General features: G+C 42.0%; 1 protein-coding gene across 2 annotated transcripts in view; it reads right to left on the reverse strand.

Annotated features, from left to right (window-relative positions):
• Positions 1–27,735, reverse strand: part of MALRD1 (MAM and LDL receptor class A domain containing 1) — a 586,417-nt gene that overhangs the window by 133,289 nt on the left and 425,393 nt on the right. For both annotated transcript variants that reach the window (XR_012233447.1, XM_073581848.1), the window contains exons 32-33: positions 25,948–26,105; positions 21,745–21,946 (exon numbers count right to left, since the gene is read on the reverse strand). Coding sequence is in view for 1 of the 2 variants with exons in the window: in XM_073581848.1 (XP_073437949.1) it covers positions 21,745–21,946; positions 25,948–26,105 (360 nt within the window). In the remaining variant the exon portion in view is untranslated. The remainder of the gene's footprint in view (positions 1–21,744; positions 21,947–25,947; positions 26,106–27,735) is intronic.

Raw genomic sequence — 27,735 nt, forward strand, 5'->3', positions numbered from 1 at the left:
ATTAATGGGTGGTCCGTAGGTAATATTATAAACTCCTTTCTTTGCTAATATACTTTAATTTAAAATGACATTTGTGGGGCAGCACTGGTCTCTGCTTATTGTACATGCCGAGCATTCATGTTACAATGCGTAGTAACAGTGCGCTCGCTTGCTGGCTCCTTACTTCTGATCACATTTGACAAAGGAGCGCACTGTCACTGTGCATATTGTATAATGACAAGAATTTACGATTAAAATAAATTTTAGCTCCGGACCACCCCTTTAAAAGGTCGCAATTGACTTTTTGGGATTGCCATCCTCAGAAGGTAACACTAGAGTTCTAATCCTTTTCCTCCCTAAAGAGGTTATTTGACTATTTAAATTCCCAGAAAATCACTCCATGGCTTCTGAGTCTCCTTACCCCAACTTGGTTCTCTCCACAAGGAGTAAGATTTTTCCTTATCACCTTGTTAGAAGCCTCAAATCCTGCCAAATAAGACCTCATGCTATGCACTGCTGAGGAGCAAACACTCTGAAACATGTGGCTGCAAATGGAGTGCATGAGCAGTGAACTTGTTGAGGCTGAGATGTATGCACTTCGGTTCACTGCACATGCAAGAGGCATTCTGAGCCAAGATCATGAAAGTATATGTGTAAGGAGATAGATAAGTTTAGAAGATGCACACAGTTGAGTGGCTGCAAGTGAACACCACCATCTGCTGGTCAAAGACGATAGAGATAGTGAAAGAAGAAAGAATTTAATTAGTAGGAACCCAAGAGTGAAGTGCATGTTCCCTCGGGGAATGAATTGGAGAAGACACTAGGTCAGGTGATAGCTGAGGTGCAGTTAATAATTATAAAAGGCCCAGGAGAGCAGTGAAGGGGAGGAGTTGTAATCTGTAGCTGGACGAACGTGCACTGCAGCAGGCTGGCTTGTAGTGTAGATGTCATTATGAAAGACCAGATCCTAGTGAAGAAAGAGAGACCAGACCCGAGTGAAGACCTGAAAGAGACTAGACCCGAGTGAATACCCGGGAAAGACCAGACCCAAGTAAAGATTTTAGAGAGACGAGAGCTGGGAGAGCCGAATGAGCAGAGTCAGAGCCGAGAGAAAGAAGACTAGGCCGCAGCGGAGGGATGTTTGTGTGCGCGTTTGCTTCCAGTGTAGGGTAGATGACAAGTAAAAAGTTGGGACCGGGGCTGTGCTTTAGGGAATGATGGTGGCCAGCGTGATGAGTGGGCCAAGTAACTAACCAACCTGGGACTTGCGGCCTAGCAGGTTACATCGTCAACCCCCATTGGGGCCTGTGTGACGTTTTGTGTTGCCAAGAGAGTGACAATGGTGACGGGCCCAGTAGTGACAGTGTCGTCCTGTGGATTGACATATTAGGACTAAGACATCACTGACAATTACAGTTATTTAATGTTAATAATAGAACGATAGTGTGTAAATAGCATTGAGTCAATATCATGTTAATCTGAATTACTGTATTCTTCTTGTAACACAACTTGTTTCATTGTCAGCATTTGTGCTATCCATTGATATTTTGCCGAAGGCTTCCCTTTGATGGCGTCAACTGAATAAATAGTTGTTGGTTTAAGTACCACTGTCTTCTCATTGTGTGCGCTGTTGCATCAACATATCTTCTAACATATGTGCTGGATTTCAAAGAGATCTGCACTGACGTCATCAAAAACTAAAGCAGTAAATCAAAGACAATGGGCTTATTTTTAAAACAAGACTTGGCCAAGTTACCATACTACCCGGATGACTCGGTCTAATGATTTTACATGCACAGGAGCAAATTTTTAATTTATAACAATAGCAAAATCACAAAACACATATGTTATCTACAAACCGCATTGTAGTTATCATGTAATTGCCTACAGTTGCACAGGGGCTAGGCTAATAGGCGATTTTTGGACAGAGGGTTCCTTATAAGTAAGAAAATTTGCTCCCAAAATATGTCCATATACAGTAAAGCACCACAGGTAGTTGAGGCACTCGTATATACTCGTACATCATTGTGATTTTGTTGGCACTGCCATGGATTTGCCCTAATAACTAGTAGGAGGACAGCTTTAATGCACAGCCATGCCCCTGTTCCAATGGATACCCCTGCAGCTACCCTTCCAAATGGAATGGGGCACTGTATAAGGGGTTGAGACTTGGTGACCTTGATTGCCAGTCCAATGCCATTACTACCAAGAGCTGGTGTCACCATGCAAGAGTCTGGACCTGGATAAATGTCTCCAGATTTGACACTTGTAAAGTATATTGGGGCATTGTATGCATTTTTTTAATGTGCATTTTCCTAATTTTTTTTTTTTTTTACAAACGAGCTTGCAATTATACTGTAATTAAGGCCGGTTTCACACTTGCGTTTAGGGCCGCAGCGTCAACCTGCGCATGGCCGCCGCTAAGCCCCGCCCCCTGCCGTGCCTCCTCCGGTAGCTCCGCCTCCTGGCGCATGACGCTGCATGCGTCATGCGTCCCCTATCTTTATCACTGAGGACGCAGGCCGTGCACAGTATGCATTTGGCGGCGCCTGCGTCCTTTTGACGGTGCGCCGAGCGCAACCAAATTGTAACAGGTTGCGTTTGGCGCTGGTCGGCGCACCGTCAAAAGGACGCAGGCGCCGCCAAACGCATACTGTGCACGGCCTGCGTCCTCAGTGATAAAGATAGGGGATGCACGACGCATGCAGTGTCATGCGCCCGGGGGTGGAGCTACTGGAGGAGGCGCGACAGGGGGAGGGGCTTAGCGGCTGTGTGCAGGCCGATGCTGCGGCTCTAAACACAAGTGTGAAACCGGCCTTACACATTACAAATCATCCATTTATGGGATTAAAGAGAAAAAAAAATAGAATTAAAGGGGTTGTCCAAAACTAAAAAAAAAAAAAAAATCAAGCATTAACCTTTCTAAAATAAAAAATTAAGGCATACTCACTTACCAACAGCCATTCATGTGATCGTCTGCAGTGGTCATCAGAGAAACATCTGATGACATACTCTTCGAGTCACCTGACCACTGCAGACGATCACCAGTATCAGAGATAATATGACTTCTAAAAGGAGTTGACATCGCTTCCTTAGCCGTTGCACACTTCTCAATCGGCTTCCTCTGGATCCACAGGGATGCTAGTAGAATATTCTTCCATTTTTTTTTCTGCGTCACACAACCAATTAAAATATTCTTAAAAAATGTATATTTTTGAATAGCAAAACACAACTTTGGTACTCCTAAACATAGGATGGTAACATAGGATAACATATTGTTTCCCCTTAATGGTACATGTAGAAACTACAAAAGATCCTAAAAAAAATAAGTCCCCCATATTGCTGTGAGGATGGAAAAAAAAGTTATTACTTTATGAATGGAGAAATTAAAGATCTAAAAATTGTGTCTGGCTCTGAATGCCAAAAAACGGCCAGGTTTCTAAAGTTTTGGAGAAACCATTTAACAGCCAAGGAAAAAGAAAACCACAATAACTTTAGTTGACAAAAGAATTGTAATATAAGATGCACATGAATTATTAAGATGCCTGTGAGAATGAAATCTTCCCCCCCTGAATTGTGGTGTGGATTGTTTTATCTCCGCAGTGGTCGGAATGTTCACAATTCCCAAAAGAAATAAGTTATTTTCACTGGAGACAGCCATCTATGGGAAGTGTTTGTTGAGTTTCTGTGTGGCTTCTGCTGAATTTTATAGACGTACTTCATGCTAAAAACACTTTATACAACTTTTAATAACCTCACAAAGATTCGGAGCCGCCATGTTAACATAAAAATGGAATGAGATTGAGGATGAAGCACAGATTTCACACCATTTTATACCCTGAGAAGTGCTTTTTCCCAGTCTCGATGTCGCCTCCTGCAGTGTAATATTTTTTGTATGCCCTATAATATAATAATAATAATAATAATAATTGTATTTCTATAGCGCCGACATATTCCGCAGCACTTTACATTTTAAAGGGGACTTGTACAGACAATTGACATTACAGCATAGCAATAAACACATAGATCATAACAGATACCAAGAGGAGTGAGGGCCCTGCTCGCAAGCTTACAATCTATAAGGAAAAAAGGTAGACACGAAAGGTGGGTGGTAACAATTGGTTTCATTGTTCTGACCAGCCATAATGTAAGAAATCGGGTGTTCATGTAATGCTGCAGGAACCGGTCATCAGCCTGAATATATAACAGTACAGACACAGAGGGCTATTAAATGGATAAAGCATATGAGAACATGATAAGAGGGTCTGGTAATGAAGAAAATTTTGAATGGACAACACAGGGATAGTTAGATAAAAGTGTTGAGGCGATAGACCAGTCTGAAGAAATGCATTTTTAAGGCACGCTTAAAACTGTGAGGATTGGGGATTAATTGAATTATCCTGGGTAGTACATTCCAAAGAATTGGTGCAGCACGCGAGAAGTCCTGGAGACGGGAATGGGAGGTTCTGATTATTGAGGATGATAACCTCTGGTCATTGGCAGAATGGAGGGCACAGGTAGGGTGGTAAACTGAGATGAGGGAGGAGATGTAGGGTGGTGCTGAACTGTGGAGTAGTTTGTGGGTGAGAGTGATAAGCTTATGCTGAATTCTGGAGTGGATAGGTAACCAGTGCAATGACTTGCACAGGGAAGAGGCATTGGTGTAAATGTTGGAGAGGAATATGATCTTGGATGCAGCACTCAAGACAGATTGGAGAGGGGAGAGTTTAGTAAAAGGGAGACTGATTAGTAGAGAGTTACAATAATCCAGACGAGAATGAATAGGAGCAACAATAACAGCTTTTGCAGAGTCGAAAATAAGAAAAGGTCGAATTCTAGAAATGTTTTTGAGGTGTAGATAACAAGAGCAAGCCAGTGATCGGATATGGGGGTGAATGAAAGCTCGGAATCAAGTATGACCCTAAGACAGCAGGCATGTAGCTGGGGAGTAATGATAGAACCACACACGGAAATGGCAATAAAGGGCATAGGTAGATTAGTGCAGGGAGGAAACACAAGAAGCTTTATTACTACTAAGGTAGTTGAGAAAAGACAACTGCTCTGAGCACATTTCTGTTGCTTATGGTTGCCAATATTACTAATACGGCCCTCTATGAAAACAGGAAAAAAATTCCAAGTGTTAGGATATTTGCAATAAAAAGTGCAATTCCACAGTTGTTTTTTTTTTTTTTTTTTTTACCATGTTCACTAAATGCTAAAAATGACCTGCAATTATGATTCTCCAGGTCACTACAAGTTCGTAGATACCGAACATGTTTTGGTTCTTTTTTTATTTAAGTAGTGAAAAAAAATCCAAATTTGTTATAAAAATATGGCGCCATTTTCCGAGATATGTACCATCTCCATTTTTCGTGATCTGGTGATGGGTGAGGGCTTCTTTTTTGCGCACTGAGCTGACATTTTTAATTATACAATTTTGGTGTAGATACAATGTTTTGATCACCTATTATGCATTTTATTGCAATGTAGCAACGACCCAAAAAAGTAGTTCTGGCATCTTGAATTTTTTTCTCGTTACGCCATTTAGCGATCGGGTTATTTCTTTTTTTATATTGATTGGGCGATTTTGAACGCGGTGATACCAAATATGTGTATATTTGATTTTTTTACTGTTTTATTTTGAATGGGGTGAAAGGGAGGTGATTTAACTCCTTTCTGACATTAGGCGTAATAATCCAACCATGTGACCTAGGTCTATGTGACCAGGGACGGATTATTACACCTACGTGATCGCCCGCACACACGTGGTGTGCGGGTGATCGCCACCAGGTGTCAGCTGATTCTGACAGTTGACACCCAGTACTAAGTGTCAAAGACCACGGGTGGTGTGCGAGCGATTGCCACCAGGTGTCAGCTGATTCTGACAGTTGACACCCAGGACTAAGTGTCACAGACCATGGGTGGTGTACACGTGATCGCCGTCAGGTGTCAGCTGATTCTGACAGCTGACACCCATCACTAAGTGTCACAGACCGCTCCTGGCACTTTAACCCCAGAAATCGCAGAATTCCGGGTGACGGCGGAGGGCTGATAACCCCTCTGCCTTTGGATTGGAGAACCAGTGTTGTGACGAGGGGTGCCGATCATTGCCATGGTGACTGGATGTCGTCATGATGACATCCAGGTCACCACAGCTAGGAAACATGTTGATCATGAGCAGTGCATTATCAGCAATTCTCTCTGTCAGTGCAGAACTGACAGTTTCTACAGCATGGGGATGCTGCTGCATCTCCATGCTGCATAAGTGATCAGCCTGCAAAAAATAATTGTCCCATAGTGGGACAAAGTAAAAAAGTTAAAAGAAAGAAAAAAAATAATTTTTTAAATAATTGTAAAAATATTGAAAAAAAATCAAAAATAAGTAATAAAATAATAAAAAAATCTAAAGATATTGTATCTACAAATAAATATTCGAATAAAACAAAAAATATATAAACAATAAAAGTATACATATTTGGTATTGCTTTAGTGAACACCATAAAAAATAAAAAACAAAGCAAAAAGCAACGCTTTATCATCATACCTCTGAACAAAAAGTGGAATAAAACGCAATAAAAAAGATGGATATAAATAAACATGGTACCACTGAAAAAATAAAAAAAGCTATAGCTCTCACATTAAAGGGATACAAATAATTATTTTTTTTATAAAATAGTTTTTATTGTGTAAAAGCACCAAAACATAAAAAAGCGATATAAAAGCGATATCGCTGGAATGGTACTAGCCCGAAGAATTAAACTGCCTTACTGCCTTATCAATTTTACCACACATGGAACAGGATTCCTATAATAGTCAGTCAGGAGCCTCACCCCTGTGTGCTCGGGAGGGCTATTTGCACTAGCTGCCTAACTACTCCGTAACATTGAAGCATATTCCCAGCCATCCAAGGGGGTACTTGGAGAAGAACAAGGTACAGCAGAACCAGCAGTAGAGAGGAAAAGAAGGAATCCTCCAATAATAGAAAACAGTAAAAGAGCAAAAAGGTTCACCCGTCCAGGCCTCCAGACAAATGCACTATCAGGATGCAGTGGACCCATATAAGTTTTTTTTAATGTGTTTTTTGCACTTTTTATTCAGGGTGCAGTTGGGCCCATTTGGTCTTGTAAACTGTGGTGTCTGTTCACATGGAATGCATTTTGATAACGCTGGGCCAGCCCGCCTGAGCTAATAGAAGGGTGTCACTACTAGGCTGGCCTGGATGCTGTGCATGGCCATAGTGTGAACAGCGCCGCATACAAGTTTTTTATTGTGCATTAACATACCAGGCAACCGCCCCCTCCATGTATTGGTAGGCTGTGAGCGGTTGTTTCATCGGTATTCTTGCACCTGTGTTGACATCTTAATTATATAGGTCCACTGCATCCTGATAGTGCATTTGTCTAGAGGCCTGGACGGGTGAACCTTTTTGCTCTTTTGCTGTTTTCTATTATTGGTGGATTTTTAAGTCCTCTTTCTGTGCTGTTTCAATGTTAGGATTTAGGAAAAGAAGGAAGTGGAGGAAGATTGAAGGTCACCGTAAAAGTGTACGAGAAGGTAACTCCAGAATGTGACGGATAGCCTCGTGGGCTGGATCTCTGATGACCGGGGTGAAACGGACAGGAGAACACTTCACCGTGGTAACGCTTGACAGGGAGAACACTAAGGGGTCGTCTGAGATGCTCTGTCCCATGGAAACACTTAGGCTGGTTTCACATTTGCGTTTTTTAGCGCTGGAAAAAAACGCATACCTGCGCATGCGTTTTTTCCCCTATATTTAACATGGGTGCGCATACCTGCGCGCTGGTAAGCGCATGTATGCGATTTTCATGCGCTGCGTTTTTTTGGGGTGTGCGTTGGGATTTTCCAGACGCAGCATGTTGCATTTTTTGGCCCTGCAAAAAAGCGCATGCGCACATATGCGCACGTTTTGCGCTAAAAATGGCCATTATAGCCTATGGATGCGCATATGTGCGCACTGGCATGCTCATGTATGCGTTTTTTTGCATATGCGTTTTTTTTTTTTAACCATGGAATTTAGGGGTTTGGGTTAGAGTTAGGGTTAGTTAAGGGGGTTTAGGGTTAGGGTTAGGGTCAGGGTCAGGGTTAGGGTTGGGGTTTGGGTCAGGGTTAGGGTTAAGTATGGTTTGGTTAAGGGTTAGGGTCAGGGTTAGGGTCAGGATTAGGGTTAAGTATGGTTTTGTTAAGGGTTAGGGTCAGGGTTAGGGTTAGGGTCAGGGTTAGGGTTAGGGTTAGGGTCAGGGTTAGGGTTAGGGTCAGGGTTATGGTTAAGTATGGTTTTGTTAAGGATTAGGGTCAGGGTTAGGGTCAGGATTAGGGTTAAGTATGGTTTTGTTAAGGGTTAGGGTCAGGGTTAGGGTTAGGGTTAGGGTTAGGGTCAGGGTTAGGGTTAGGGTTAGGGTTAGGGTCAGGGTTAGGGTTAAGTATGGTTTTGTTAAGGGTTAGGGTCAGGGTTAGGGTTAGGGTTAGGGTCAGGGTTAGGGTTAGGGTCAGGGTTAGGGTTAGGGTTAGGGTTAGTTAGGGTTTAGGGTTTGGGTTAGGGTTAAGTATGATTTGGTTAAGGGTTAGGGTCAGGGTTAGGGTTAGGGTCAGGGTTAGGGTTAGGGTTAGGGTCAGGGTTAGGGTTAGTAAAGTCATGGTTTGGGTAGTGTGAGGGGCCACCTAAAAATGTTGGAAAAAAACGCAAACGCGGTAAAAACGCACTAAAAACGCATACAAACGCATAAAAACGCTGCGTTTTTTTCATGCATGCTCATAAAAATGCTTGAAAAAAACGCAGCAGTTGTATGCTTATGTATGCGTTTTTTCAATGCGTTTTTTTGCGGGAAAAACGCGCTGCAAAAAAAAGCAAGTGTGAAACTAGCCTTAGTGACGCAAAGAACAGTGAAGGGAAAGATGAAGTAATGTGCCGTCTTTACTGTGGTGAAAATGCTGGATACTACGTGGATGTGCTGTGTCCTGAAGTAAATAAATTTGTTCAGTTAAGAGTTGCCCTGGACTGTGTCTCTATTCTTTGGGATCCAGTATCAGCTTCAAGTCAGTGCAGCAAAGAAGACGCTGACAGCACCGTTAGTACTGATTGTACCATGTAAGAGAAAGGGTACCGTTTTCCTGTAGAGGGAGGCCAGGGTATACAATGCCACGACTACTGCCCTGGCCGACATTTACACTTACACCAGGGTTTCCTTGTAAATCTCTGAAATACGTGATTCAGACGGAACTTCTGGCGGAAGATTCCCTATAATGAAGCAGATGGAGGCACAGTGGACACCATCTGACCTGTGATCTGTTGGTGTCCATATTTTTAGGCGTGCATAAAAGTGCCATTGACCACAGTTTTGTGCACTTTTGAAAAGAAGGGCACCACTAAACAGAGGCCATATGGAGTACAGAGTAACTGCTGCCTCACTATAGTGAATGGATATCTCGGGGGTTTCATCTGAGTCATGTCACTCAGAGATTTAGATGTAAATCCCAAAGTAAGTGCTCAGCATAGAGCGCCAGATAAATGTGATCCCAAACGTTATGTAAAATGTTCCCAATAAAAGCTTCAACTCAATCCACAAAAAAACAAGTCCTCCCTTAGGTCTATCACCTGTTAACAAAAATATAGAGGGCTTCCACGTTACTGGTAGCACAAAGGCACTGGAAAAGCTAAATGGCTCCTCACCCACCAAAAGAAATTCAACAAAATTCTGCGCTCCCAAATCCAAATGCCTCCCTCCCTCCTGAGCCCCACAGTGTACCTAAACAACATATAGCATTAATATTTGGAATTCCTGAAGCAATGAGAGCCCACCTAACTTAATGGGTGCATGTCTCCAGAACACACGGGCTGAGCATAATGTACTGGTGATTGCAACATACTGGTCACTGCAGCGTATTGGTCACTGCAACGGCAGTTTGCAATTTTCACTTGGCAACATTCATTGCTGTTTGTTTCTTGAAAATAGCCATCGAGTCAAAATCAGCACTACACCTGTAAATAAATTCCCAGAGGGGTATAATTTCCAAAATAGGGTCACTTGATGGGGAATTCTGCTCTTCTAGCAATTAGGGGCTCTGTATATGGATTCTGCAAACTCTTCTAGGAAAATCTGCGCTCCAGGAGGCAAATAGCACTCCATTCCTCCCGAGTCTCTCTGTGGCTAAAACTAAATTTTGATGGTAAAAATGTACGGTAGTTATTTTTTCTTCACTGCTCAATGGTATAACATTCTGTGACACACCCATGGCGTCAATATGATCACTGCACCCCTAGATGAATTCGCTGAGAGGTGTAGTTTGAAAAATGGGGTCACTTATGGTATGGTTCTGCTGTTTCGGCACCTCATGGGATCTCCCAGTGTGTCATGGTACCTGCAAACCATAACAGTAAAATCTAGCGCTCCTTGCCTTCTGAGCTTTGTACTGTGCCTGAAAAATATTTCCCAATTACATGTAGGGTATTTGCGCACTCAAGAAAATATGGACTTCAGTTTGATGTAAAAAGAATTGCTATTAGCCATTAGAAAAATTAAACACTTGGGGCTAAAACAACATTTTTGTGAGGAAAATGTGATTTTATTATTTTCAAGGCTCAACGTTATAAACTTCTGTGAAGCACCTGGGGGTTCAAAGTGCTTACCATGCATCTAAATACATTCCTTAGGGTCTATTTTCCAAAATGGTGTCACTTGTGGGGAGTTTCCACTGTTTAGGCACATCAGGAGCTCTCCAAATGTGACATTATGTCCCCAATTGTTCCAGCAAATTTTGTATTTAAAAAATCAAATGGCGCTCCTTCCCTACCGAGCGCTGCAGTGCGTCAAAACGTCAGGAGAAATTGCACAACAAATTGTATGGTGCAATTTTTCCTGTTACCCATATGAAAATACAATATTTTGTGCAGAAAACATATTTGAAGGGAAAATTTGATTATTTTTTATTTTTACAGCTCAACATAAACTTCTGTGAAGCACTTGAGGGTTTAATGTGCTCACCACATGGTTCTCTGAGGGGTCTAGTTTACAAAATGGTGTCACTTGTGGAGGATTTTCACTGTTTAGGCACATCAGACGTTCTCCAAATGCGACATGGCGTCGGCCAATTGTTCCAGCAAATTTTGCATTCAAAAAGTCAAATGGCGCTCCTTCCCTTCCCGAGCTCTGCCGTGCTCCTGAACAGTTTTCTCCCTCATATAGGGTATTGGCATGCTCAGGAAAAATTACAAAACAATTATTGGGGTCCATTTTTTTTCCTGTTACCCTTGTCAAAATAAAAAAAAATGCATCTGAAGTCATTTTATGAAAAAAAAATTAAATGTTAATTTTTTTTCCAAAAAAAATCCTATGAAGCACCTGAAGGGTTAATAAACTTCCTGAGTGTGGTTTTGAGCACCTTGACGGGGTGCGGTTTTTAGAATGGTGTCACTTTTGGGTATCTTCTTTCACACTGACCCCTCAAAGTGACTTCAAATGTGGTCCCTAAAAAAATGGTTTTGTAAATTTTCTTGGAAAAATGAAAAATCGCTGGTCAACTTTTTTTTTAATCCTTATGACTTGAACTTCCTAACAAAAAAATATTTGGTCCCAAGATTGTGCTGATGTAGACATGTGGGAAATGTTATTTACTAACTATTTTGTGTGACATATCTCTGTGATTTAAGGGCATGAAAATTCAAAGTTTGAAAATTGCAAAGTTTTCCAAATTTGCGCCAAATTTCAGTTTTTTTTACAAATAAATGCATGTCATGCTGAAGAAATTTTTACACTATCATATAGTACAATATGTCACGAAAAAACAATCTCAGAATCACCAGGGATCCGTTGAAGCATTCCAGAGTTATAACCTCATAAAGGGACAGTGGTCAGAATTATAAAATTTGGCCAGTTATTAACATGCAAACCACCCATGGCAGTAAAGGGGTTAAACTTTTTTAAATTTTTCTAATATTTTTAAAAACATTTTTTTTTACTTTTTTGCATGCTACAATAGTCTCCATGGGAGACTAAAAGCTGCAGTACTTTGATCGCCTCTTCTATACGTAGATGACCAGATTGCCTGATTGTAGCAGAAATGCTCTCCTGTTATGAGCACCAACCATGGGGTCGGCGCTCACAGCAATACGGCAATGACAACAACACAGGTCAAGCCGATCCATCGGTGACCAGCGATCATGAGATGGGGTCACAGATGGGCGGAGCTAGTGACCCGCTTCCTGTAAGCGCAAGTTAAAAGTCGCTGTCAGAGATTGACAGCGGCATTTAACTAGGTAACAGAACCCCCTACAGAAAATGTAGCTACTCTCTCACACAAGCATGAAGTGGTATTTTAGAGGCAATTGCGGCCCTCATTCCCTATGTCTTCGCATTGATGAGAGTGTGTAGATTGCTATTTGCCAAGTCAGCGTACTCGTTGCTTTTTTTGACAGGCTGGATTGCCATTTACAAAGAACAATCAGGGAAAAACTTCAAAGGTTTGTGATTGTGTTCTGTTGGCTGAAGTATTATAGATAAGCACATGTGCTCTCCGGGATCGTCTGACATAATGCTGGCCTCAATGAGGATACATATCATGCATGTAAACTTTCTGATCTAACTACTAAAACACACAGTAAAAAGCTACAAAGAACCTAAGCCGTTCATTCCTGGCATAAAAAGGATTCATCATCCACTCATGAGCAAATCCTTTCTATATGATACCTTTAGAGTCTGGCCAGAATGCCCCAAGTCAGTACCAGATGGCCACAGATTAATTTAACATATGCTACCAGGAGGCAAAAACATATTAACGCAATATGCTGCCAGTGTGATACCGTTATTTTATATGTGCCTATAAACGTGGCAGCTTCAACATTCAAAATGATCCTCCTACTAAGTATACTGTTGAATTATAATTTTTGAATTTATTTTTACTATTAATTGTACTGTAAAATATTAAAAATATATATTGTTTACTAAAACTTTTTCTAAAATACTTTGTTTTCAGTTTTCCCCATTTTAAGATTACCTTGCTGGCAGAGAATGAAAACACTCTTCTTTACCTCAAGAAGTTCTAAACAGATCTAACCTTGCTTACAGATGAAAGGTGGATCCAACTGTATCCAGCCATGGCAAGCATTTTACTACATGTATTGATACTGTTGTACCAAGCAGTCAACTACAGTGTATCCTGTGCCATATATGCTGTATTTATACATTTTTGCATACTGTGTAAGGAAGGGGCTCATGCCTTCAGGCCTGCCATATCTCACAGGATGTGGTAGCTATCAGAATTATTAGACTAGGGTCACGAGAGCTTAGGTTTGCTCATTTAAGAAAATTGTGTCGATTATGAAAATCACATTCTGATCAAACTCTGATCAGAGTGTGACCCAATTCTCTCCGATGTGGAGAAGATGGAGAAAAAAAATTCTCCATCTTCTCCTTTCTGCAGATGTCATCCAAGTGCGGTCTGACGTTTTCCACGGACTTATTGACTTGGGATCTGAATATTGGAACAAACTCAGACATGCTCAGATTTTTTTCCTCATCTCCGTCCGAGGAAAAAAATTAGATATGTGCAAGGCCCTAAAGAATAATAGCGGTCCAAGTGCAACCTCATGTTTTGTCGGATCGCACTGGAACCAAAAATGCAGTCATTTGCACGAGTCCTTCAAGCAAAGAATTGATGGAGGTATGACCAAGCTGGGTGGATCCAGGTAGTGTCATTTAGTTATGCAGCTACAAAGAATTCTGTTTGCTGTTATGTATGAACACCTATATTCGTAAAGGGTATAAAATACACGAACACTCAGGTAAATCTTGGAGATTGTTGGAAATCACATATGTGTTATTTTCTTCTGTTCTCAAAGGCTTAAAACTGAAACCTAGAAACTTCTATGCTGGACTGAGTTCTATACTGAGAAAAATCATATAACTTTTAACTTATAAAACACAGGGTAATCTGCTATAGGAAGCTATAGTAATTTTTTGCTGTGCAATGAAAACCTCTGCAAACATCTGATGTGTTATGTATAAATTCCTTCTGCTAGATTTCTACTTGAAGTCAGTGAAAGCATCTGAGAGACCATATCCATCAATGAGACAAAAAGCAAGCAAACAAACATTAATTTAATACAATTATATTGGCCATGCCACATTGTCTAAAAAAAACTCTTTTATCTTTTTGCTTATTTTGGAGTGCTCCCTCCTTTTTTCATTATATATATATATATATATATATATATATACTAGCTGAAGAGCCCGGCGCTGCCCGGGCATAGTAACTAACTGTGGTTAGTTGTAGCAAATTATAATTATCCTCCATCCCATAGTCCCGTGCCCATATACCCATCATACATATCCTCCATCCCATAGTCCCGTGCCCATATACCCATCACACATCCTCCATCCCATAGTCCCATGCCCATATAGCCATCACACATCCTCCATCCCATAGTCCCATGCCCATATACCCATCATACATATTCGCCATCCCATAGGCCCGTGCCCATATAGCCTTCATACATATCCTCCATCCCATAGTCCAGTGCCCATATACCCATCACACATCCTCCATCCCATAGTCCAGTGCCCATATACCCATCACACATCCTCCATCCCATAGTCCCATGCCCATATACCCATCATACATATTCTCCATCCCATAGTCCCATGCCCATATACCCATCATACATATTCGCCATCCCATAGTCGAGTGCCCATATACCCATCACACATCCTTCATCTCATAGTCCCATGCCCATATACCCATCATACATATCCTCCATCCCATAGTCCCGTGCCCATATACCCATCATACATATCTGCCATCTCATAGTCCCGTGCCCATATACCCATCATACATATCCTCCATCCCATAGTCCAATGCCCATATACCCATCACACATCCTCCATCCCATAGTCCCGTGCCCATATACATATCCGCCATCCCATAGTCCCGTGCCCATATACCCATCAAACATATCCTCCATCCCATAGTCAAGTGCCCATATACCCATCACACATCCTCCATCCCATAGTCCTGTGCCCATATACATATCCGCCATCCCATAGTCCTGTGCCCATATACCCGTCATACATATTCTCCATCCCATAGTCCAGTGCCCATATACCCATCACACATCCTCCATCCCATAGTTAACCATTATGACATCATAATGAGCGGCGGCGGTGCTTGCGACCTATGATGACATCAGCATCGCCATGGCAACCGTTGTGACATCATAATGAGGGGCGGGGCTTGATACACACACACTGCTTCCCCAGTATGCAAATAGGGGCATTATGACATCACAATGAGGGGCGGGGCTTGACACGCACACACTTTTTCCCCCAGTATGTAGATGGGGCAAAATTGTTTGGTGAATTGGAATGCGCGGGGTTAAAATTTCGCCTCACAACTGTTTAGGACGCTCTTGGGGTCCAGACGTGTGACTGTGCCAAATTTTGTGGCTGTAGCTGCGACGGTGCGGATGCCTAACCCGGACATACACACACACATACACACATACATACACACATCCATACACACTTTGAGCTTTATATATATATATATATATATATATATATATATATGCACACACACACATATATATATATATATATACACACACACATGCACATACATACAGTTGTGCTCAAAAGTTTACATACCCGGCTGAATTTTTGCTGCCTTGGCCTTTTTTCAGGGAATATGAATGTCACCAAGACGTTTTCTCCACTCATGGTTAGTGGTTGGGTGAAGCCATTTATTGTCAAACTACTGTGTTTTCTTTTTTCAAATCATAAAGACAACCCAAAACATCCAAATGACCCTGATCGAAAGTTCACATACCCCATTTCTTAATACCATGTATTGCCACCTCCAACATCAGTGACAGCTTGAAGTCTTTTGTGGTAGTTGTGGATGAGGTTCTTTATTTTCTCAGATGGTAAAGCTGCCACCTCTTCTTGGTAAAAAGTCTCCAGTTCCTGTAAATTCCTGGGCTGTCTAGCATGAACTGCGCGCTTGAGCTCTCCCCAGATTGGCTCAATGATATTGAGGTCAGGAAACTGAAATAGCCACTCCAGAACCTTCACTATGCTCTTCTGTAGCCAATGACAAGTTGACTTGTTCTTGTGTTTTGGATTATTGTCATGTTGGAACTTCCAAGTACATTCCATGTGCAGCTTCCTGGCTGATGAGTGAAAATTTGCCTCCAATATTTGCTGATAATGTGCTGCATTCATCTTTCCTTCAACTTTGACCAAGTTTCCTGTGCCTTTGTAGCTCACACATCCCAAAACATCTGCAATTCACCTCCGTGCTTTACAGTAGGAATGGTGTTCCTTTCATTATAGGTCTTGTTGACCGCTCTCCAAATGTAACGTTTATTGTTGTGTCCAAAAAAAGTTCAATTTTGGTCTCATCACTCCAAATTACCTTGTTACAGAAGTTTTGAGGCTTGTCTCTGTGCTGTTTTGCATACTGTAGGTGAGATACTGTGCGGCATTTGCACAGTAATGGCTTTCTTCTGGACTCGACCATGTAGCCCATTTTTCTTCAAGTGCCTCCTTATTGTGCATCTTGAAACAGCCATACCGCTATTTTTCAGATAGTCCTGTATTTCAGCTGATGTTATTTGTGGGTTTTTATTTGCATCAGAAACAATTTTCCGGACAGTTGTGGGCGACATTCTTGTTGGTATACCTGACCGTGGTTTTGCTTTTACAGAGCTCCTGATTTTCCATTTGTTAATCACAGTTTGAACGCTGCTGACTGGCATTATCAGTTCCTTGGATACCTTTTTGTATCCCTTTCCTGTTTTATAAAGTTCAACTACCTTTTCCCATAGATCCATTGACAATTCTTTTGCGTTCCCCATGACTCACAATCCAGAAACGTCAGTGGCTGGATGAAAGATGCAAGAGTCTGTCTGGATCCCAGAAACTCACTCAGCTTTTATGCACATACTGATTACAAGTAAACAGGTCACAGGTGAGAATGTTACCTTTAGTAGCCATTCAGAGCCATTTGTGTCAACTTCTGTGCATGATATCAGACCAAAATCACCAGGGTATGTAAACTTTTGATCAGAGTCATTTGGATGTTTTGAGTTGTCATTATGATTTAAAAAGCGAAAACACAGTAGTTTGACAAGAAATGGCTTCACCCAACCACTAACCATGTGTGGAGAAAAAGTTTTGGTGCTATCATTTATATTCCCTGAAAAAAAGGGCAAGAAAGTAAAAATTCAGCCAGGGTATGTAAACTTGAGCACAACTGTATGTATGTATATAATACACATATACAGTATATACAGTATATACTATATATATATATATATATACACAGTATATATACTGCTCAAACAAATAAAGGGAACGCTAGACACTCTCACAATCAGTGTTGATTTCACAGAAGTGTGACTGACTTAGAGTTACATTTTGATGTTTAAGTGTTCCCTTTATTTTTATGAGTAGTATGTATATATATATATATATATATATATATATATAAAATAGTTACATGAGCATGTCCTAGCGCTTAGTGATCTTTAATCACATTACACCCTGGATACCTTTTATTATCATATGTAAACCCTTTGTATCGTGGGCTTTTACCATATACTCTGTCAGGTGGCTGCAGTCCTATGTAAAACTACCGAATATACATCATGATATGGCATTTCATGACACACTCAGCTCTCCTAATCACCTGCTATTCTTTTGCAGAAGTGTAGAAATTATTTCATCATCTGTTGCCGTCCTTTAATAATAATAATAATAATACATTTTATTTCTATAGCGCTGACATATTTCGCAGCACTTTACATTTCAGAGGGGATTTGTACAGACAATAGACATTGCAGCATAACAATAATCACATAGATCATAACAGATACCAAGAGGAATGAGGGCCCTGCTCGCAAGCTTACAATCTATGAGGAAAAAAGGTAGACACGAAAGGTGGGTGGTAACAATTGCCCTGATTGTATGGACCAGCCATAATGTTAAGTGTGTAACGTACAGACGCAGAGGGCTAATGGATGTATAAAGCATGTGGGAACATGATGCGGGGAACCTGGTTATGGTAAAAACTTTTGGCTCTGCCACATAGGGATATATTAGGTTAATGTGTTGAGGCAGTAGGCCAGTCTGAATAAATGCGTTTTCAGGGCATGCTTAAAATTGTGGGGATTGGGGACTAATCGTATTGACCTGGGAAGTGCATTCCAAAGAATTGGCTCAGCACGTGTATAGTCTTGGAGACGGGAGTGGGAGGTTCTGATTATTGAGGATGCTAACCTCAGGTCATCAGCAGAATGGAGGGCGTGGGTAGGATGGTATACTGAAACAAGGGAGGAGATGTAGGGTGGTGCTGAGCCATCAACAGCTTTGTGGGTGAGGGTAATAAGTTTGTACTGGATTCTGGAGTGGATGGGTAGCCAGTGTAATGACTGGCACAAGGTAGAGGCATCGGTGTAACGATTGGCGAGGAATATGATCCTGGCAGCAGCATTCAAGACAGTTTGGAGGGGGGAGAGTTTAGTAAGAGGGAGACTGATTAGAAGAGAGTTACAATAGTCGAGATGAGAATGAATAAGAGAAATAGTAAGAGTTTTTGCGGAGTCAAAAGTAAGAAAAGGTCGAATTTTAGAAATGTTTTTGAGGTGCAGATAACAAGAGCGAGCCAGTGATCGTATGTGGGGGACAAAGGAAAGCTTGGAGTCAAGTATGACACCAAGACAGCGGGCATGTTGCTGGGGAGTAATAGTGGAACCACACACGGAAATGGCAATGTCGGGTATAGGTACATTAGTAGAGGGAGGAAACACAAAGAGGACATGATGTTAGACACAGCGTTTAGACAATCGCCGGTGTTTTCTAGAAAGGCTGGCGTGATGTCAGGAGAAGAAGCGTATAATTGGGTGTCGTCAGCATAGAGATGGTACTGGAAACCAAATCTACTGATTGTTTGACCAATAGGGGCAGTATACAAAGAGAAGAGGAGGGGGCCTTGGACTGATCCTTGAGGAACACCAACAGTAAGGGGAAGATGAGAGGAGGAGGAGCCAGCAAAAGATACAGTAAAGGAGCAGTCAGAGAGATAGGAGGAGAACCAGGAGAGAACGGTGTCCTTGAGGCCAATGGAATGGAGCATAGTGAGGAGGAGCTGATGATCCACAGTGTCGAGTGCTGCAGAGAGATCCAAGAGAATTAGCATGGAGTAATGACCATTTGATTTAGCTGTTAGTAGATCATTAGAGACTTTAGTGAGGGCAGTTTCAGTAGAGTGTAAAGAGCGGAAACCGGATTGGAGAGGGTCGAGAAGAGAGTTATCAAAGAGATAGCGGATAAGACGGGAGTGGACCAGGCGTTCCAGGAGTTTGGAGATGAAGGGAAGATTAGAGACAGGTCTATAGTTAGCGGCAAAGTTTTGGTTGAGGGATGGTTTTTTAAGTAGTGGATGTATGACGGCATGCTTAAATGAGGATGGAAAGATACCAGAAGAGAGAGAGAGGCTAAATATTTTAGTTAGGTGAGGGGTGACAGCAGGGGAAAGGGGCTGGAGTAGATGTGACGGAAATGGGTCACTGGTGCAAGTGGTTGGGCAAGAAGATGCAAGGAGCCTGCTTACTTCTTCTTCTGTGACTGGTTCAAAATCAGAGAGTGAGCTAGATGCAGTTGGGGAGGGAGGACAGTGCATAGTATGAGGGGATTGGGAGATAATTTCCTGCCGGATCTGGTCAATTTTTTCTTTGAAGTAATTGGCCAGATCGTCAGCTCGAAGCTCCGTGGTTGGGGCCTGTACTCTTGTCCTTTATATTTATTAAGTGACTCCAGGGGATATACTGTTACAATCTCACTGCTCATTGTACTAGTGTTGTTTATATTTTGAACAAGAAAGTGGATGAAAAATATTTTCTAGGTATTTCAACGCCTTAATGGGGATGTTCACTTTCATGAAAGGGGGTCCCAAATTGTGTAAAATACATAAAATAAAAAGGCAACAGGTGATCACTCCATAGCCCCCCACCCCCCTCCCCGTTCAGCTCCTATTTTCCTCCACTGCTCCAATGCTTTGACTACAGCAGTAAGGTCACTTCAGCAGCATGCATCACCGCTCTACCTAGTCATTGGTCTACGTAACTTCAGTGCTCAAGCTCTGAACTCAATGACTGGCTAGAACGGTGCGCACGCTGTTAGCGTGATGTCACAGCTGTAGTCAAAGCACCGGGACCGAAGCATCTGCAGGGAATCGGGCTGTACTCAGGGAGAGTGAATACCTACTGAGTTTGTGATTTTATGTAATTTACAGTTTCCTAAAAGTGAACATTCTACGTCTAGAGGTAACGTCTCTTCTTGAGGAGAGTGACATGCTTGACATGGTACTAGTGAAAGGAGACTTATAGGCCATGCAATGCTCATCTGAGAAATTAAATAAGTTAACTGCCTCTTCAGAGAGGAAGAGGCCTAGAACTTTAGTGCCACCTATTGGAAGAAGCAATTCTAAAAGTCAATATTAACGCTTTAATGAGCCTTGCCAGAGGACCTAGGATAAAAGCCAAATCTCACACTGTCTTCACAGACGCTTGTTTCAGGGTGTTTTGCCCTCTCATGGCAGTGTTCTTTGACAAAATTGTGAGTGAGCCCACTCCCTTGGATGAAAAGTAACCCCAAATATGAAAGGTGTCAGTGTGCTTTACTATTTGCATTACGCATGACTCTTGGCAGTGGACAATCATTTTTCCACATATCCCAAACAGTATGAAAAGGACTTCAACAGAGAAAATTACTTTACCCTAGTCCTCTGCAGTCCAATCATTGTACTAACTGCAAAAAGGCAATCTGTTCTTGGTGATTTTCTTGGAGAAAACCTTTGTGCGTTGCTATCCTTCTTGACATCACACCAGACTCCAAAATCCTTTACCACACTGATTGTGCAGATACACTGACACCTGCCTGCTGCCATTCCTGAGCAAGCTCTGCACTGGTGTTTAACAGATCCTGTAGCTGAATTTTCTTTGACGAGATGGTCCTGGCATGTACTGGACTTTCTTGGACATCTAGTAGCCTTTTCCACAGCAACTGAACCTCTCTCATTGAAGTTCTTGATGAGCCAATAAATGGTTGATTTAAGGGCAATTTTACAAGCAGCAATGTCTTTGCCTGTAAAGCCTTTTGATGCAAAGCAATGATGACGTGTTTCCTTGGAGATAATCATAGTTATCAGAAGAAAACAATGATTTCAAGCACCCTTTTAAAGCAATCACACTTCTCTGATCTCTCCGTCATTCTGATTAACTTATATTAGCTGCCTTATCCTTACTAACACTTTTTCCTGAACTATTGAGGCGATCACAAAACAATGTAAATAGGTCATTTTGAGTGAGGGTGAAATTCAGTGAAAATGTGTTTTTTTTGTAATTAGGTCAATTTTCATGGCAAGGAATGACTTTACAATTCATCTGATCACTCTGCATAACAAACCTGATGCAAATAGTCGCTATAGAAACTGAAACACCAAAGTGTAAAAAACAAAATTTGCTGTCCGTTTCAAAAATTTTAGCCAGTACTACAGTACTGGGGAGAGCAGGTATTAAAATAGGAATTTTTTGCTTGTGAGTCGTGACCTTTCCTATCTCCCATCATACACTTTTAACTTTCATTACAAAGCCATAGTCGCACAATATGCGTCATTCCAGTCCTACATACATCGCTGCTTAGATGTCTCTAGTCTACATGTAAACCAGTTAAATAATGAGCTAAATCCACTCACCCTCTCCTTGGCAGGCCAATGTAAATGATATATCATCCAAAGCAATGTGAACTTTTTTGTTCCGTCCTACTTGAGCTTCGAAGGCCACCCGAAAAGGACTGTGGCTGGCCAAAATGACACTGCTGTACATCCACCCTGGCTCCATGCTCTCAGTCGCTGACCACAGAAGAATATTCAGCCCATATTCAGTGACTATAAATACCTGCAAAAGCGTCATATAAAACACAGAACGTTAAATATTGCGTGTTATTAACTTATGGCAAAACCGCCATTAATCACAATTTACGTGATTTAGACGGATCTCCAGCACCGCAGATGGTACATGCTGATTGATGGTATAGACAGCGTCACCCAGACAGCAATTTATGCCGATGATAAAGCTAATCAGTCTTGCTTTAAAGGACTCTGTGCATGATGCATGCAAACCTATCATAAAAAGTGAATGACTTTGAAAAGCTGCAAAAGGCAAATGTCTAAATAATCAATTTTGTCTCATATTCCACTGACACAATACGGTGATGTGAAACAGGAAATACATGCATAAACAGGGCAATATGCAAGAAATCCTGCTTATTCTATGCAGATGAGAGAAGCGGGAAAAGGTGACATTCAGGAATGTGTTTACCACACGGAAGCGAGAAGCATGAAGCTCCGACATTCACCGCAGCTATTGGAGAGAAATTGGACTGTGTTACCTTGTTGAATATTTGCTGAGATTGGAATATTAAAGGTGTTGTCTGTCCTGAACAATCCGTTTTTGTTTAAAGACTCCACCAATAATATATTGATCGTTGGGTGCCCTCCTTGTAAACCCACCCCTGAGATCTCCAGTAATCTGTGCATGCAAGGACCCATTGATGAGCAAATAGGTGCAAAATGGCCGTCGTCCACAACATGTATTTCATCCACTCCTGCAAACTGTTCTTTTAATGTTGTGTCAATAAAGAGAAGAATTTTAAAGGGACGGTGAGCGCGGCCTCATTACCTCTACTTTGGTCTGAAGTTCTGGTAGCACCAGGGGATCCTCTTGTTTGGCATCTCCTGTTAGTTCAGTATGTGGGGAAATCGTTGGCTTTCAGATAGTGCTGGTATGTATTTTTTGGTGAGAAGCGCCCAGTTTGCCTACAGTGCCCCTACATGAGAAATGAGGCATTACACAGTTCCCACTGACTGCCTTTCTAAGGGCGCATGCACACAACCGATTTTCGCCTACGAGGGCAATCCATGGTTTTCACAGATAGTACTCATTCCTATTATATTTCATTGGGCTCGCACATGTACTATTTTTTTTCCAAGGACTGAATGATCTGCAGAAAAAAATCGGAAACAAGTCCAATATTGATCTGAACGTCATTTCAAAATAGGTAATGCAAGTCTATGGGTCCATGATAAATTTAGGCCACACCTGGATGACATCCACGTGTGGTCCGATTTTCACAGACTGTCAGTGGAATAAGGTGGAAAATCCTTTTTTTCCTCTCCACGTCTGAGAAAAAATAATGTCCCTGTGGTCATACTCTGTTCAGAGTCTAACTAGCATAACTGGACCGTTTTTCTCAGATGTGCACAAATCGGTCGCGTGAACCTTCCCTAAGGATATGTGCACATGACGTCTTTCCAGGGTGAGACAAACCAGTGCGGTTTTCATGTGGAAGCCAATGCAGGAAACGTTGGCATTTATTCTCCTGAAGTACCTTTTTGCGCATTTTTTCAGCGTTTCCTGAACCGGTTTGGAAACACTTTTTATTGGTCCTTTAGTAAGTGAAGTGTCTTTTCAGCATTTTTGTTGTTTTCTTTGGGGAGATTTTAAGGCATTTCCTAAAGGGAGTCTGTCACCACATTTGACTTATCTAAACTAATGATATGGGCAAACAGGCTATAGAATGCTGAAAAAAGTCCTATCTGTATGTGTCATATCAGATGCCTTGTTACGGAGAAATTAAAAAAAAATCGTCTTTTATCACATTATGTAAATGAGTTCTTCAAGGCTATGGGGAGGGCGCTGCCTGGAAGATAACTCTTCCTCTGCACTCCCATTATCGTATGTATCACCTCCCACAGGGTCACTGTGTTCCTCTGACCTTGGGTTTTCATCCTGTAATCTCACGCCTGCGCATTCCCACGGCCATTGTTCCTCTTCAGTGTTCTGCCCTCCTATAGGCATTGCTCCTGCGCAGGGGAGTTCCAGTGACTCGCCGGTGCCTGTGCAGAAGCAACGTGAAGCCAATGCCCATAGGAGGAGATGTGTTGTTCACTACGGCCACCACAGAATGCAGCAGTCACGTGACGTCCCTGTAAAGAAGGAGACCGAATGCAGCACACAGGAGGCACGAGGCGGACACAGTCATGAAACAATTTATTTCTATCTGATATAGCAGGAATTCGCAATGGTTTAGAAACAGTTAATACTATAAAACAATGTAAACAGCAGTAAACCATACAACAATAATCATACGGTGACTTAAAGAGTACAATTTGAATAACTGAAATGTCTCTCAAGAACTATGTTTCTGTCCTTCCTACAAGGGTGGTACACCCATTCCTGGGAGTTACAACATTATCTCTTGTGCAACAATGACCCTAGTGGGGTCACCGGGGTTTCCCACTAGGCCACAAGTCCTTCTGAAAATGTCTATCAAGTAACGTTAAGTTCTTGTGCACCAACTGGCCCCCACCTCACCTATGGTCCTAACCCTGGCTGACCCCTGTCCCGTACGTAATAGCGGGAAATGACAGCCCGGCTCACTTTTATCATCCAGTTGTCTCCTCGCTGATCTTCAGTGCTTGACCAATGGCTAGCGTCTACTAGGCTTGGGGAAGAAAGGGCTTGGTCCTGGCTCTCGACGAGCGTCATCTGCGCTCTGGATCTTGACCTGCATAGGTTGAAGGTTCTGACCTTGACTGGCGCAATCTGAGCTATGGGTCCTGAGCAGCGCAGGTCGGATCTTCGGGTCTTGACCGGCATGGTCAGTTCTTTTGGTTTCACTGGACATCAGCCGTGCCTTGTCTGATGTCGGGCGCTGTCCGGGCCTTGTCTGACGGCGGCCAGCGTCCTGCTGATGTCTTCTCTCCACTGAAACCTGTCACACTGGCTTCAGCGTCATCTCTGGCCCATGTCTGAACCCCTCCACTGCTTGGTGACAAATTCCACTGCGGTTTCGGGCACAAGACTTTTACATCTGGGAACTCCATCATGCAAGTACCTGACCGGGTCCCGCATATGAACTGGTTCCCCCTGCAACTGTTCTGGTGCCGGTTGGTTCCTCTTTGCTTTGTCCAGCCAGCAATTAGCAGTCTTTCTTCACAAATGCCACATCACACAGGCGCTCTCCAGGGGTACCATCGATTCTTCTTACATCCCTAGTGGAAGGCTTCCAGATCCAGGTCCCAGCAGCATTACAGAGAGCACTAGGAAGGTGAGTATATATATTTAAAAAAAAAAATTGGCCATGCTGTAGTGTTTTTTTGGAACAAAAAAGTGCTGAACAATTTCTTTAACCCGCAATAACCAGGGCTTTAATAATTTGCAAACATTTTTTGTTTCTCCTATGCCTTTTTTTTCTGACATGGTTATATAGGCCAGGAAAAGTGTTATTATTATTTACATTTTTTTCAGTTCATCAGTTTTTAGCATTTTTTTTACTATATTAATATGTAACATAAATTACCCTGGTAAATTATATCTTCAAGTTATTACAGTTGTGTGAACACCTAATAAATGTAAGTTTTTATTTTTGATGTAATGTTTGAAAAAAAAAAGTGTTTTATATTAATATTTAGCCTAAACATTTGTTTATATTTTGGAATATTATGCCCCCCATACAGGTTGTCTTATCATGATAAACTATTTAAAGTGTGAAGGTGGTACAGCGAACAAACACAACAGTTGATCAATGGAACTTACAGAACAAGGACTCCTAGCTGGGCCACCCCATTATTTCCAAAGTTATCAGGTTTTCCCATCGATGTTGTAATGCTGTATATATGAAGCCTAGCTCTGCCCGTGGCATAGCTTTTATGGGTGTATAGCATTGTACATACTGTATGGCACAGAACATTGTACAGCTCACTCTCTATTACGTGTGTACTGTACATGGTGCCTAGGTTTTGGAAATTGATAATGATATAAGGTAAAAAAAAAAATCATTAAAAAGTTATAAATTATCAATTAAAGGAAATTATTATTTCCCATTTTATTTTTACCTTTAACATCCCAGACTGTGGAGGTCCGTACATGTAATACCAAAATCGGACTCGGCAATTCTCATCGGTGGCTGGAAAAGCTTTGCTGGTAAATATCCGTGCAGAATCTCCATCTTTTGGTTTGTCTGCATTGGCATAGAGAAAGAATCTTCCTTTACCTTTTAATGGAGAAATAAATAGTAATTAGCATCATCCAATGAAGCAAAGCACCACACCATTATCCCACAGGTATCTTACAGTGCTTTCCCGTTATGATATATAGTGAAAGTTACCGAACAATGCTTTTTAATCTGTATTTGGGGTAATTTACTAAGACTGGGTGCCATTCTAACAGGAGAAGACAGGTATGTGCTCAATAGAGTTGAGCGAAACGGGTCGAAAAATTTCAAAAGTCGCCGACTTTTGGCAAAGTCGGGTTTCATGAAACGAAACCCGACCCTAGGATTAGGTCGGCCACTAGGTCGGCGACTTACGCGCCAAAGTCGCGTTTCAAAAGTTTGTTTTGCTCTCTTTTTCAGCCAATCAGGATCCACGGACACTGTGGGCAACGTGATGACATAGACAGGGGTCACCACTATCTTTCAAAAGGGCATGCAAGTGATTGGCTTGCTTTGGTGGGCGTCACAGGGGTTATAAAAGGGCGTGCACGCCGACCGCCATCTTACTTCTGCCGATCTTAACATAGGGAGAGGTTGCTGATTCTGTAGGGAGGGCGTTAGGCAGGGAAGAAGAAAAAAAAACTGCTTCTGCTGCTAGCGATTTTGCCTGTACAACACACCAGTCACTGTGTGTGCAGTGCAAGGGGAGGCTATATTGTGGTGGATCAGCGGTGTTGGTTGTTAGGCTGCCTTCTAAGGCTTCCTGACAGCTGCATTGCTGTTTACCCACTGCTCTGCAAACTGCTTTTTTAAAAGCAATCCCAATTTTTTTTTTTGTCCTACTGAGGTACTGAGCGTGCATTTTTTCACACCATACAGCGTCAGTGGGCCTCACACAATCCAAAAGTGTCCAGTGTCCACTAGTGTCTGCAGAAATTCAAAATCTCCCTTATCCTGTAGTCACTTTTTTCACACCTGTGCCATCGAGCCTGTGACATAGCGCTCTGATATTCAGTGGGCCTCACACAATCCAAAAGTGTCCAGTGTCCACTAGTGTCTGCAGAAATTCAAAATCTCCCTTATCCTGTAGTCACTTTTTTCACACCTGTGCCATCGAGCCTGTGACATAGCGCTCTGATATTCAGTGGGCCTCACACAATCCAAAAGTGTCCAGTGTCCACTAGTGTCTGCAGAAATTCAAAATCTCCCTTATCCTGTAGTCACTTTTTTCACACCTGTGCCATCGAGCCTGTGACATAGCGCTCTGATATTCAGTGGGCCTCACACAATCCAAAAGTGTTCAGTGTCCACTAGTGTCTGCAGAAATTCAAAATCTCCCTTATCCTGAAGTCACTTTTTTCACACCTGTGCCATCGAGCCTGTGACATAGCGCTCTGATATTCAGTGGGCCTCACACAATCCAAAAGTGTCCAGTGTCCACTAGTGTCTGCAGAAATTCAAAATCTCCCTTATCCTGTAGTCACTTTTTTCACACCTGTGCCATCGAGTCTGTGACATAGCGCTCTGATATTCAGTGGGCCTCACACAATCCAAAAGTGTCCAGTGTCCACTAGTGTCTGCAGAAATTCAAAATCTCCCTTATCCTGTAGTCACTTTTTTCACACCTGTGCCATCGAGCCTGTGACATAGCGCTCTGATATTCAGTGGGCCTCACACAATCCAAAAGTGT

Source organism: Dendrobates tinctorius, unplaced genomic scaffold (genome assembly GCF_039654945.1).
Source record: "Dendrobates tinctorius isolate UK_male_01 unplaced genomic scaffold, ASM3965494v1 ptg000070l, whole genome shotgun sequence".
Taxonomy (NCBI): domain Eukaryota; kingdom Metazoa; phylum Chordata; class Amphibia; order Anura; family Dendrobatidae; genus Dendrobates; species Dendrobates tinctorius.